At 39.2% G+C, this 14823-nt stretch overlaps 2 protein-coding genes across 2 annotated transcripts in view; one reads left to right on the top strand and one right to left on the bottom strand.

Annotated features, from left to right (window-relative positions):
• The window catches only part of LOC136985147 (uncharacterized), a 48028-nt gene extending 40914 nt beyond the window's left edge, over positions 1–7114 (bottom strand). The window contains exon 1 of the mRNA XM_067282356.1: positions 4842–7114. Coding sequence (XP_067138457.1) covers positions 4842–7010 — 2169 coding nt within the window. The 5' untranslated portion in view covers positions 7011–7114. The remainder of the gene's footprint in view (positions 1–4841) is intronic.
• Positions 1–14823, top strand: part of LOC136985238 (platelet glycoprotein V-like) — a 150218-nt gene that overhangs the window by 129084 nt on the left and 6311 nt on the right. The window lies entirely within an intron of this gene.

Below are 14823 nucleotides of genomic sequence, written 5' to 3'. Positions count from 1 at the left end.
TAATATGTTTAAATTTTATTGCAGATTTTAAGATTTTAAAGTTAATATAATTCCTATCGCGTGCTGGGATGTTCTGGCTAATAGACTTAGGGAGGGAGAGTGTTCTTAATTGTTTATTTTCCGCAATATGAGCTCGTAGGTAATTTATATCGACAACAAGTCTTTCTATCTCACCTCTTATCTTCATAATGTAATTCGTTTCTTGGTGCTGTGCTTTTTCCATATCTTCTTATTCCGATGTCAACTGCCGTTTCTGTTTCTAAATATCCTTTGGACTTGCCAGTGTTGATTAAGAAAACGCCACTTCATTGTGTCAGTATACCAAATAGAAATACCAACAGATATTAATATTGTTATATTTTATTTATTAACGTTAGTTTGTTTTTTAGAGGTAGAAAATGAAGCTCGATTCTAAAGATTGTATAAATTATTACGGCAATCAGGCAAGAGGAACGATATTGAAACACGATTTTCCTTTTACATGAGAATTTGGGATAGGGAATTATTTTGCCAGACCAGAAAAACAGAGAGAATACGCGTTTTTCGGAAAGATTTATTTCGTAAATCTATTCCTAATCTTAGTAAAGTTAGAAAGTATCGAATGTAGGATCAGATGTATTTGGAGTGAAATCGTTCAAAGAATCTACAAAGTCTCGTTTTAAACATGTCAGATATGAAATTAAGGAAGATATGCTTAAGTCAAGAATGGGCAAGTTATGAAGATTATAAAATAGATCTTCGGATAAATCTCTGAACTCTTCATATCTGATGTTTAATTCCAAAAGATTAATTAACTCTCGGAAAGGTTTGTTGGGAAATAAAGTGAAGTTATAGTATTCAATTGTCAATGAAGTCAGCGATGGAACGTTCTGAAATGTAAAATTTAGAAGTTTCGACGTCTTCACGTTTTCTACTTGGACAGATCGCAGAGAGGGCATGTTGTTAAACGAAGAGCTCTCGAACTTTCGTTTAGACACGAATGGTAGGTACGATATCTGGACGTGTGTTCGATACACGACACAGAACAAGCTTTAATTGTTATCTCTTGAATATTTTTAACGTCCAAACAGCGCATCAAACGTGAGTCAATCATTTCCTGGCCGCACATGATGGATAAAGACAAATTGAGATTTTTACACAAGAAGAGTTTTCTGATTCGTAGCAGCTGTTTGCCCATGACGTACAAGAAACTATTTCCCAATGTTGCTAAACAGGAATTAACCACTACAAATAGGAATTGCAAAACCACAACCCACCTCATCTCGTCGAATGAGTCTTGTAATTACATCGATAGACGAATCTGAGAAGTAAAATCCTCAAAAATGAATTAACAATAAAACACAATTATGAACTCCAAATAGTCCATCTCTCAACTGTTGCTACGTTGACAACACGGTAAAATATGACATACGTAACATTTATTCGTCATTTCGAACAGAAATATGACGTATACAGTTTTTTTAGTTTCCTCGTTTATTTCCGTTGTAGTAATAGAAATAATCTAAGATTAACGTTAAATGAATATTTTACGAATAAAAAAATGGTTTTCACATTTATTACACGAGAATTGAACGTTTATACAAATTCATAAACAAAAGAAATTGTGTTTTGTGTTGCAAAAGAACGTTTTTGTCTGACTCCGGTTAAATTATTATAATAAAAATTTGAAAAATGAATATAAAATAAATATAAAATGTATTCGTTTTATTTATGTTCGAATGGAAGTTTTTATTGGGTGAAATTTCAATCATATTACGACCAAATATTAAATACAGGGTGCGATGCAAGAACTTCCTTATTTGAAACGCGCACTACACAGCGGCCGTTACACCTTAAAGACTGGGGGTAGAGCACATTCGAAAGGGCGGGGCCTAATATATTTTGTACGGTCAGTTTAGTAACGATCGTGCAGTGAACAAGAGAGGAGCGCGCGTTCGCCATGGCGACTTACTTTTCCAATGGCCAATCGGTCATTGCAACTCAGCGTGCATTTAGGAAACAGTTTAATATCGCGCCTGCAGGTGGTGTTCCTGATCGAAAATCGATAGTTTAATGGATGTACACGTTTATAGATACTGGTAGTATGCAGAAAATGAAACCAGACCTTCGAGAACCACCAGGACACCAGAAAACTTCGAGAGAGTAGGTCTGGCGATTTTGAAATCCTGTAAGCGATCTGCACGCAAACACGCAGCTGCGCATAAAATTTCTGATCGCACAATGGGACGAATTCTTCATGAAGACCGGAACTTTCATCAAAACAAACTGGCAGTGGCGCAACAACTTAATCCACGCGATTTTGTTTGAGGGGGCGATTATCAGCGGCCAGCACGCTCGTCAGATTTAGCCCCTTGCGGTGTTTTCTTATGGGGATATTTTAAATCTTTGGTGTATACCAATTGTCCAAAGACCATGGGTGAAGCTGAAGAACAATATTCGTGTTGCTATTGCCAACATAGGCACAGACATGCTGGACAATGTGGACCGAAACTTCCGATTTCGACTGTCCAAGTGTATTGACCAGAACGGAGACCACCTTCAAAATATCATTTCCAAAAACGTAATGAAATAAAACTATAAATTTACCTTTATGTAACGAAAAAGAATTAAATTGATATCTCCAAAACTTTTTACTTTGTGATTTTTTAAAATAAGGAAGTTACCATGCCACACCCTGTATTTCCTGCATTATGTAAATGTGAGGACCGGGTTTAACCCGACCCAAAATCTTTTTTTTTTTTTTTTTTTTTGTTCAAATCCCCTCGTGAGAAATTGTAGAAAAGGTCGACATTCAAAGGATGTGCAGCCTTCCGCCGTCGAAAAGCACTTCCTTTCTCTCCGGATCCAAACACTTAGTCACGGAGATCGAATCATCAGCGATTCTCCAACTATCGCGATTGGTGATCGAAGATAACGTGACCTGGAGTATATAAGGAGGGAAAAGGCTGATAACGGGGTCGAAGAAGACGCACGTCCCGTCTGATTCGAGTCGAGAATCGAGGGCCGAAACCCGAGGACTCCGAAGCCCGCCGACGACGAGCCACTACGACCGATCCTCCTGCCAACCTCCACGACCGGAGGACGACCGATCCTCCTGCTTATCCATACGATTATTCCTACGATTACAGCCGATATATCCTAGAATGAGGTATGACCCCTAAATTTGTAAACTCTCTCTCTTCCCCGCGGTTAGGAACTGGACGCGTTAGATTTTCTGTATTTTATTTGTCTGTCTAAATAAATCGTTACTTGTTTTCATCATGGTTCCGTTATTTAGAATATCGCCTTAAACTTATCGACATCACCCAGAGCAAATTGCTGAACCTAAAGAGGTGAAATTTAGTACACATTTAGGGTACGTCATATAAAGGCACACTCAGAAGGGATTTTTCGAAATTCACCCGCGAGGGGAAAGGGAGAGGATTAAGGTTCAACCCGAAGAACGGCTTCCACTCTACTATTTTAAATGCGATTTTTTGTTTTTAATTACGTATAGTTTTCATCGAGCACTTAGGTGTATTAAATTGATAACATTTCAGATATTGTTATAAAGATTTTTATATATTTCGATTTTTTAACCAAATGTTCGAACCGTTTTAAATTTAAATTTGTTATTGCGTATTGGTTTGATTCTAGAACCATTGTATATGTTTCATAAAATTAATCAAATTGAAAACATTTCCTTTGATTCTCGGCAATTCTTATCATTTTCGGCAGTAGGAGTTATATAACAATTACTATGTTGTTGAAATACTGAATATAAATGGTGTTTTCTTGCAAAATCCGAGCGGGCGAAGTCACGGGTAACAGCTAATTGATTATATTTTTCTCAAACTTAATAAAAAATAAAACTTTCCATACGTAAAAAAACAGAAAAAAATAATTAAAAAAACAACAGAAATGATTTCCTGTCTGAATGAAATGCCAACCATTTGTAATATTTAAAGCGTTTAATCAAACTAAGAAAAGTAAAAGAGAAATGCGAAACTCTGGCAAATAATTTATAAATATTCCAAAAATAAGAATAAATTTAATCTTCGATTAAGAAACTTAAATTAAATGAGGCAGAGTGCGGCCAAAAATAATTAAGTGGAAACAAGAAATTATCAGGAAGGATATTCAATTTTAATCGAGGAAAATCCGGAAAATAAACTTTTAAACCCGAAAGTTAATAGTTTAAAAGATGAGGAAATAATTGCGGTAAATGCGGTAATTTCCAGATTTAAATTCTTCCTTTAGTTTCTATTGGAAATTGCGTACAGATCACATTGCCACTTTAAAATTTTTCGATTCTCAATAATCGGTAATCGATTATTCAGAATCGAAACGTTCGATGAAAGGTAAATGCGTTCGGGTTAATTACGAGTGAAATATCTGCATAAAATCTTCGCTTTAAGCTTATACGGCTGTTCAAAGAACACACGAATCCAATCACACTCTATTAACATTCCACCAAATTTTCCTTCAATTGTGACGTGTAGTTGACCCCTGACAATTGTTTATAATTGTATTTGATTGTAACAAATTCGAAGTAGCAGATGACAAAAAGAATTGCGAGAAATTCTCTATCGAAAAGATCTATATAAAAGATTGGAACGTTAATAATAGTTTTTCTGCGTTGTAAAATATTACTTTCATCTCTGTACTCTGTATAACGACAGCAGTGTCTGATTAATTAATATTTCACACAGCTTTATTCAAATAAACGAAATTCATTTTTATAGTAACAAATGCAAAATTATAACAATTACTTGCAAGAAATTGTTTAAATTGATGACAGTAGATACATTTGAGTAGTCGTAATTACAGAATTTTTAAGTGTACACATTGTAATAAATCACTTCGACTTCATTAGTCTTCGGCTCTTTCTTGTTATTTGGTTTTCTGCGATAATAAACGAAGATAACAACAATAATCACGCCTATTAACATTAGCGAAGTAAGAACAGCCACTGCGATTTTCCATCCAAAAACAGGACTATCTTCATCGAAACGATCTTCGTTCGAAACAGAATCATTTACTGAAGATGCCAAATTATCTTCTGGAATTTCTCTGCACCCGTCATTATAAACAATTTCGGTGAAAGACAAAGAGGACGAATTTCTCGCGCAGAAAACATCGGAGAAATCTGCAATCTTCTGCCGGTTTCTCAGCAACCAGTCCTTAGTAAATTGCGAATGGCAATGGCAAGTCCAGTTGTTTCCGGATAAGTAAATCTTAAATTTCGAAGAAACGTCGATCAGGTTCATTAAACCGGGAGGTAATTCGGATAATCGGTTTCCGTCCAGCCACAGGAATTTCAGATTTGGCATAAGAACATAATCCGAAATGTTACTTATTGAATTATTACTCAGACGTAGATAAGTGACGTTTTTCCACGTTACTGAATCGACATTTGACAAATCTTTTACGTAATTATTACTCAAATCGACAATCGTCGTATTTGGGACAAGAACTTCGGGAATTACATTGATTCCCATTTCGGAACAATTGACCTTTACGTGATTTTTTTCGGCAAAACATTCGCAATTCATCGGGCAATAATTTCCAATGACTACGAACGATGTACTTCCAAGCAAGTTTCTTTCTTTTCCGTAACATTTCGTGTTCTCTATATTTGGAAATATTTTCCTCGCTACTTCTATATTTGATTTAAGGGCCAAAACGAATTGCTGCAGTTTGTGGTCACAAGTAATTTCATTATTACTTAAATAATAATACGGCATTTGAAATCCATATTTCCAGTCATCCACGTAAATCGTTCTGATTTTACAATTAGACACATTAAGTACCATGCGATTTGGTGTGTAAATTGGCAATTTGACGGTTTCAAAATGATTATTTGAGAAATCGACTTCAGTCAAGTCGTATTCTGTCCAATTTATCATCGGCCATTGCGTCAATCCTGCATTCTTTAACTTCAGATAATTCAGATGCTTGCTGCTGCCAAAAGGACGCTCACCAATAATTTCAGTTAAATTGTTGTTAGATAGATCGAGATACATTAAATTAGTCAATGGAAAAAAAATGTTTTCGTGTAAAAATGTCAGGCGATTATTTGATAACTTGAGGGTCTTCAATGATGACAAACTCCGAAAAACTTCTTCGGGAAGATTTTCTAACCGGTTTCCCTCCAACTCTAACATTCGCAGTTCAGAAAGTCCACGAAAAATTCCTGTTGGAATTGTCGATATTTTATTATAAGAACAGGAAAAGTTTGTCATTAGTTTGTTATTGCTCAGAAGGTTTGGCGGAAGATATTCAATTTGGTTGAGGTTTAAATAGACGGTTTTCAAATTAATTAAGTCAGAAAATATATCTTCTTCGAGTGAAGACAAAGAAGAACCAAACGCGAAAAATATAGTCAAGTTGTACAGTTTCTTGAAGAATCCGGATGGTATTTCTGATATTCTATTTAGATTAATAAAAAAAACCCTTAAATTAGAAAGACCGCTTAACATGTCACTGGGTAAATGCTTTATCCGATTCCAATGTAAATCCAAAAATACGAGTTTGGTGAGATTTCTAAAGACAAGTGGATGAATCGATTCAATTTTATTCTCAACTAAGCTCAGAATGGTCAAATTATAAAGATTATAAAACAGACCTTCGGGTAATTCTCTTAACTCTCCATACCTGATGTATAATTCCAAAAGATTAGTTAACTCTCGGAAAGGTCTGTTCGGAAATAAAGTGAAGTTATAGTTTTCAATTGTCAATGAAGTCAGCGATGGAACGTTCTGAAATGTAAAATTTAGAAGATCCGACGTCGTCACGTTTGCTATTTTGACAGATCGCAGAGAGGACATGTTACTAAACGAGGCGTTCTCGAACTTTCTTTCAAACACGTTTGATACGTCAAATATCTTGATGTGTTCGATTGCATACCCGAAAGTAAATATTCCAAAGTCAATTCCCAACACAGACCAAGCTTTAATTGTTATCTCTTGTATATTTTTAACGTCCAAACATCGCATCAAACGAAAGTCAATCGTTTCCTGGCCGCACATGATAGATAAAGACTGGTTGGATATTTTAATAGAGGAAGAGTTTCTTGATTCGTAGCGGCTGTTTGCCGTTGACGTACAAGAAACGTTTTCCCAATGTCGCCAAAACTCATGACAGGAATTAACCACTACAAATAGGAATTGCAAAACCACAACCCACCTCATCTCGTCGAATCAGTCTTGTAATTACGTCGACAGACGAATCTCAAGTAAAATCCTCAGAAATGAATCAACAATAAAACAGAATCCTGAGCTCCTAATAGTCGATATCTGAACTGTTGCCACATTGACAAACACGATAAATTTTGTCGGCAGTTACATTGATTCGTCATTTCAAACAGAAATATGACGTATACAGTTTTTAATTTCCTCGTTTATTTCCGTTATAGCAATAGGAATAATCTAAGATTAACGTTAAATAAATATTTCACGAATAAACAATTTGTTTTGCACACTTATTACACGAGAATTGATGGTTTAAACAAATTGACATTGTAAATATAATACAATTTTTTTATTTTTCTAAGACGTATATGAATGGTGTTAATCAATTGTATTTTGTGACACAAAAGAATGTTTTTGTCCGACTCCAGTTTAATTATTATAATAACAATTCGATGAATGAATATCAAATAAATATAAAATGTATTCGTTTTGTGAAAATTCGAACCCGCCGGAACCAAGCCGTTAATAATAAAATATTTTATTGCTTGGTTCCCACAAAGAAAATATGAGTCAGGAGGAACAAGAGTCGAAAAACGCTGGTTGGCGAAACTGCAAAACGTGACCGAGACGATAAAAGGGCGACGAGAGAGGACAGGGGGGCGGTCACGTTCTGTCACTTTGACTGTGTGTGTGTGTGTGCAAAATAGAGGAGAACCGCCCGAAATCCACGGAATACGTTGACAGAGAGGACCGACCCGGATCACGAGGTATGACCCGAATTTATCTAAACTCTCCCTCCGCGGATCCGAAAAGAGGCGACCGTCGCGCGCCTCTTTTGTAATTGTATCGTCAGCCTAAATAAATTGTTGTTGTTGTTATTATCCGTTGGCTATGTCTTTTATTCGGGTATCGTCACCGCCGCTCTATCGTCAGACCCATCCACTTCCTCCACTCGCGTAACGCGTAACGCGTAACCCACCCGAACCGCCATCTTGACGTGGGCAGGTCTAACGGACCTGTTAGCCGAGAAAAGGAGGAACGAGACTCCGTCCACCTCCCGGCACCCACAGTTTTATTTATGTTCGAATGGAACTTTTTATTGGGTGAAATTTCAATCATATTATTACGAAATATAAAATATTTCTTCCGGACTATTGTCATTTTTCTGATAGAAGTTAAGAGAAAATAGAGATGCCGTCTTTTGATAAGTAAAGAGGACATCAAAAATAAGTAAAAGGCATAAAAATGATTTCCTGTGTGAATGAAACTCCGAACGTTCGTAATATTTAAAGCGTTTAATCAAGGAAATTAAAGTACAAGTTAAATGCGAAACTTTGGCAAATAATTTATAAATATTTAAAAAATAAAACTAAACTTAATTTTCGATTAAGAAACTTATGGGGTATTTGTCGCCGATAAAATTCGTCCGATGCGGATGAAGGAAATCCAGTCGGGATATCAATATCCTTTCCTTTATTTATATTTTATACAATAGCGTATAATACAATATGACTACAACTGGCGTCGACCGAGGTTGGAGTTGTTCGTGTTTTAAGATGTCCGCTCTCCGTAGTCGCTGGTCAGGAAGTGCGTGACCAGTTCAAAGTTCACTGTTTTCTCTTTTTTCTGCGCCCTCTGTCGGTTCGAATAGGCCCTTGCCGACGGGCGCCACAGTGCTCCCCCCCAGTGACAACGATATGGTGATCAGAGGTACCGGGGGTTGAAGCGGACGTGACGTCCTGACCGGGTCGTGGTGATTGGTGGTTGCGTCGGTGTGACAGGATGGCTTGTTTTGTTGACCGGTGGATTGGATGTATCGTTTGTGGTTGTATCGATGAATGCTGGTTTGAGCCGATCCACGCTGATGACGGCATCTCTGCCTTTTATTAGTATGGTGAAATGTTTATTGGATCGTGCTATAACTTGGTAAGGGCCATCATAGGGAGCTTGTAGGGGTTTTTTGACGGAATCATTTCTAACAAATACGTGGGAACATTCCATTATTGAGGGATGTAGAAAGGTGATAATTTTATCATGTGCAGATGTTTGAACTGGCGAAAAATTGTTCATAATATTGCGGAGGCGCTGCAGGAAGATAGGTGGCTCAAGAGAGTTGTTATTTGTAGGCTGTATGAAGTCGGCTGGTAGACGTAGAGTCGTTCCGTATACCATTTCTGAGCAAGTGCCCCCGACGTCCGGTTTAAACGTGGAGCGGAGCCCAAGTAGGACTGTAGGGAGGCTTTCTGTCCAACGGTTGTGATTACTGCATCGTAGGGCTTGCTTAAGTGTACGATGAAATCGCTCTACTAGCCCGTTTGATGATGGGTGATAGGGGGTAGTGCGGATTCGTTTAATTCCAAGGAGGGCAGTGAGTGACATGAAGAGCTGGGACTGAAACTGTCGCCCCTGGTCGGTTGTTATGATGGAAGGGACTCCAAAACGAGCTACCCATGTTGATATGAACGCCTTTGCCACAGTTTCTGCTGTTATGTCCGGGATTGGTGTGGCCTCCGGCCAACGTGTGAATCGGTCGACACATGTAAGGAGGTATACGAATCCGTCTGATGGGGGAGTGGTCCCACGATGTCCATGTGTACATGGTCGAATCGTTGTTTGGGTAGGTCGAACTGTTGTAATGGGCTTCGAATGTGGCGGTTAATTTTATTCCGCTGACAAGTTATACATGTTCTGCACCACTGATTGGTATCCTTGAGCATGGCTGGCCATACAAAGCGTTCCTGAATTAGTTTCCGGGTTGCACGAGTGCCTGGGTGAGAGAGATTGTGGACGGAGTCGAAGACTTCACGGCGAAAGTTAATCGGGATGTATGGCCGTATTCTATTATTTGACGTGTCACACATGATTTGTAGTTCGGAATTCAGAGTGAGAGGTTGTAGCTGTAAGGAAGATTGTTGGGTAGATAGTAGTTTTTTAAGTTCTTCGTCGTTGTTTTGTTCCTGTGCTATTGCGGTGAAGTCTAAGGAGGAAGGTAACTGAATGTTGTTGATTCGAGAGAGAGTGTCAGCTACAGTGTTGTGAGCTCCATGGATATGTCTGATGTCGGTGCTGAATTGAGCGATGAAGTCAAGTTGTCGGAGTTGTCGAGGGGAACAGGATGTAGATTTCTTATTGAGGGCAAAGGTCAGTGGTCGATGGTCAGTCAGAATAGTGAATTGTCTTCCTTCGAGGTGATGCCGAAAGTGTTTGATGGATGAATATATGCTAAGGAGCTCTCTGTCATAAGTGCTGTATTTTCGTTCTGTGTCGGATAGCTTGCGAGAGAAGAAGGCAAGCGGTCGTGGGCCTTGGTCGGTATGGCATTGCAGGACGGATCCAATGGCAAGGTCCGATGCGTCGACCATTAAGGAAAGTTTGCTGTCACTCGGTTGGAATGCAAGCGTGGCCGCTTTTTCCAAGTCGGATTTGCACTTGTTGAATGCGGTTGTCATCCCTTCGGTCCACTGGATAGTGCGTTTGTCATTTTTTCTGCCGCTCTTCAAAACATCGTATAGGGGTGCTTGGATAGCTGCAGCATTTGGAAGAAAGCGACGGTAAAAATTTAACATTGCCACGAAACGTTGTAGTTCAGCAATTGTTCGTGGTCGTGGGAAATTTTTAATGGTCTGGACTTTCTCAGGTGAAGGTTGTATGCCAGCAGGGGTGATTAGGCATCCGAGAAAAGATACAGAAGTTTGGCCGAAGGTACATTTTGATGGGTTCAGGGTAAGCCCGTGTTCTTGCAGTCGTGTGAAAACTTGACGGAGATGTTGCAGATGTTCGTCCTTGTCTACAGATGCAACTAGGACGTCGTCAAAATATGGGACACAGAAGTTAAGTCCGCGTAGCACCTGGTGGATAAATCGTTGAAAGGTCTGTCCCGCGTTTCGCAGTCCAAACGGCATGAATAGGTACTCGTATAATCCGAACGGCGTAGTTATGGCCGTCTTAGGTACGTCCGTTGGATTGACTGGTATCTGGTGGTATGCTCTTGCCAGATCCAGGGTGGAAAATATCTTCTTACCATGCAATAATTGCATACAGTCTTGTATGTGTGGCACAGGGTATCTATCAGGGTGTGTAACTGCGTTGAGGCGGCGATAGTCCCCGCATGGCCGCCAGTCTCCATTTGGTTTTCTTACCATATGTAAGGGACTGGCCCATGCACTCTTTGATGGTTGGATGATCCCCTGTGCCATCATAAATTCGAACTCTTTGCGAGCAGCGAGGAGAGTGTCTGGAGATAGACGACGTGGTTTGCTAAACACAGGTGGGCCCTGTGTTTCTATGTGATGGTAAACTTGAGCTCTTTGTTTTGGTTTGTCCAAACGTGACAGGTTGGTGATATGAGGGAACTGGGCCAATAGTTTGTGATACGGTGAGTCGCCGGACACAACTGTGATGTTGGTGAAGGTTGGTAGTTTTTTTGTTGCCATCCCTTTTGATGTAAGTTTGGTTGTGGCATCGATCAAACAATTATGTTTTACATCGACGAGGAGGTTATAGTGTTTCAAGAAATCGACGCCCAAGATGGGTTGCGCAACGTCAGCAATGATGAAGGGCCAGCAAAAGGCTCGGCGAAGGTTTAAGTTTATCGTGAGTAACTTGGTTCCGTAAGTTGCAATTTGGGTGCCGTTTGCTGCGTAGAGGGTGAGTTTTCCTGGTTGTACAGAATGGTTTGTGAATTTTTTTGGTATGACTGATACGTCCGCTCCTGTGTCGATCAGAAAGCGAAGTTGAGACAAAGGATCGGCCATAAAGATTCTATCAACCTGGCATTTGCTCTCTGTGGCCGCAGGGAGCTGCCCGTCTAGTTTCCCGATCCCTGGAATGAACAAGGTGGGGTGCATTTTTTTGCATTTGCTCCAAAGTTGGTGTGATAGAAGCATAAGCCACCTTCTGGTTCCCTGTAACGGCGTCGCTCACGAGATGGGCTTCGTCTGTGTGAGCCTTGGGGGTTTCGGGAATTGTACCGCGGTTGATGTTGGTAGCGTGGTGCTCGCACCAAGGCAAAGAGTTCATTCACTTGCGATGCCAAGTCTTGTAGCTGTTTCTCGATCGGGTTGTCGATACAGAATTGCTCCCCTCGACTGATTGGTGTGTGTCTGATGGTGTTAACTTCCTGTATTTTGTCAGCCATTGTGGCGAGTTGTGGTAGATTTTCAGTCGAGGCCGCCAGAATAGCCTGGATATTCTCCGGAAGTCTTCGGAGCCACAGCGATTTAAGTATATCTTCACTGAAGTGTCCGCTTGCAAGGTCACGCATCTTAGTTAGTAAGTGCGACGGGCGCTGGTCGCCCAATTCAAGTCCTTGTAATAGTGTTTGTAGTTTAGATGTTTGACTCTCTGCATATATGTTGATCAGTCTATTTTTTATGGTGTCGTACTTGTTACTTTCGGGAGGTTTGGTTACCAGGTCGTGCACCGATTCTAAAATATCCGACTCTAGTGTTGAGATTACGTAATAGTATTTGGTTGTATCGGCGGATATGTTAGCGATGGCGAACTGAGCTTCAAGTTGAGCGAACCAGAGAGAGGGTTTGTTCTTCCAAAATGGAGGTGGTTTGACTGCCACTCGAGAAATTTGCGGAACGCCGGCTGACTCCATTATATCGGTTAACGAAATTTTCCGAAAATAAAGGTATAGAATTGTCACTGACCTTATTGAATTACAAAAAATAGTTAAGTTTCGTTCTTCTACTCTTGTGGTTGTACGATGGAGATGGATTATCCTTGTGAGGCACGTGTCTTCTTTGTTCGGGTCACCAGTTATGGGGTATTTGTCGCCGATAAAATTCGTCCGATGCGGATGAAGGAAATCCAGTCGGGATATCAATATCCTTTCCTTTATTTATATTTTATACAATAACGTATAATACAATATGACTACAATTGGCGCCGACCGAGGTTGGAGTTGTTCGTGTTTTAAGATGTCCGCTCTCCGTAGTCGCTGGTCAGGAAGTGCGTGACCAGTTCAAAGTTCACCGTTTTCTCTTTTTTCTGCGCCCTCTGTCGGTTCGAATAGGCCCTTGCCGACGGGCGCCACAAACTTAAATTAAATAAGGCAGATTGAAGCCAAAAATAATTAAGTGGAAACAAGAAAATTATCAGGAAGAATATTCAATTTTTATAAAGGAAACAAATAAACTTTAAAAGCAAAAGTTAAGTAGTTTAAAAAATGAGGAAATAATTGAGGTAAATGCGGTCATTTCCAGATTTAAATTTTTCCTTTAGTTTCTAACGGTAATTACTTCTGTCGCTTGCATTTAAAGGAATAAATAGATAATTCTTCATCTTAGCACTGATCCTTCAATAAGTAGTATTTGTCTATTACGTAGGAATTTGTATTGCACGTCATTACAGCCAAGACGTAAATGTTGTTAGACAACGAGAACATTTGAATCGATAACAGGAGTTCCGTCATCCGAAACACGACTCGTCAAATCACGTCGTTCTCAGTATGTTACGACACGAGAATAATGAAAGCGAAAGGTATTGTACTGTACAGTACATTACAAGCAACAAGTTCATTCGGTAGCTGTGACGTAACATACCAGTTAAGAAACGACAATTTTTTCTTTTTTTTTTTTTTTTTCTTCAATCGAAAGGTTTATGAATGAATGTTTACGAGGAAGAATGTAAACCCGTTGTGTTCACTCCGAATATAAAAAGTTCCAGTAGGCCAATTCTCCCTTAAAGTGCCAAATTAATACAATCGCATTCAGCAACCCCTCTCTTCACCACCGCTGGAACTTACAACTCTCTCTGCAGCGCGGGGAATTCCGTTTTCTAGTGTAAGTTTCGTTTTTCCAGTCGGCCATTACTTACTACACGAATCGTCCGCAATCTCCAACACTATAGATTTCGTGTATGAATTTGTACTTTTTTGTGCACTGATAAGTGTAAGATGGCGGAAAGAATGAGCACGAATTAATACAAAGGAAGGGCGACGAATGAAAGGAAGCCAACATAAATATTAGTCGAAGTAAAACGAAACCTGTACAAAGCGGAAATCCGCGTAAACAGAAATATTTTCGGAACGGGGCGATTTTGTATGCTAAATTCTAATGTAAGTCGAACCTGTCTAACCTCGATACAGAAGAGATGTTTTGGTACGATGACTTTGGAGAAAGCAACAAAAGAAGTTCTTTCGTGTAGACAAATAAGAAAAATTACTTCTAAATAGAATGCTAACAGCAGACCGACAAACCGTATTTCAGGAACGACGTGAAAGATTTTGGACATTTTTGGTGAACTCGTGGCCAGTGGGAATTTCGTGGGAGCAAAATCGTGTTATTTTCGTGCTACGTGAACCAGATATTGCTGATGAAGGTGAGACCATGGAAAACACCATCATTTGTCGTAAACGTATCTTCAGTGCATGCATATAAAGAATGGTTTTGTAATTTGTTTATTCTAAATGTTAATCTACTAATTTTCTTATATTTGTAATTTTTATACGAATTTTTGAAAATCTCTTGTGGAAATGCTCGTTTTAGAAAACGTTCGGAAATTAGTTTCCGTGTTAATGTATGACGTCAAGATTTGCATTGTGTCAAACCGCAATCTGTTGTCAGAAGGTGGCAATGTGATCTGTACGCCTGCTCATTTTTTGAATATTAAGTTAATACTATTAATTACTGGTTGTTATAAC

The sequence above is a fragment of the Centruroides vittatus genome, unplaced genomic scaffold, assembly GCF_030686945.1.
Source record: "Centruroides vittatus isolate TY-2023 unplaced genomic scaffold, ASM3068694v2 contig_1207, whole genome shotgun sequence".
Classification (NCBI taxonomy): Eukaryota; Metazoa; Arthropoda; class Arachnida; order Scorpiones; family Buthidae; genus Centruroides; species Centruroides vittatus.
The sequence above is the reverse complement of the archived record's forward strand: the minus strand, read 5'-3'. Positions and strand labels throughout refer to the sequence as shown.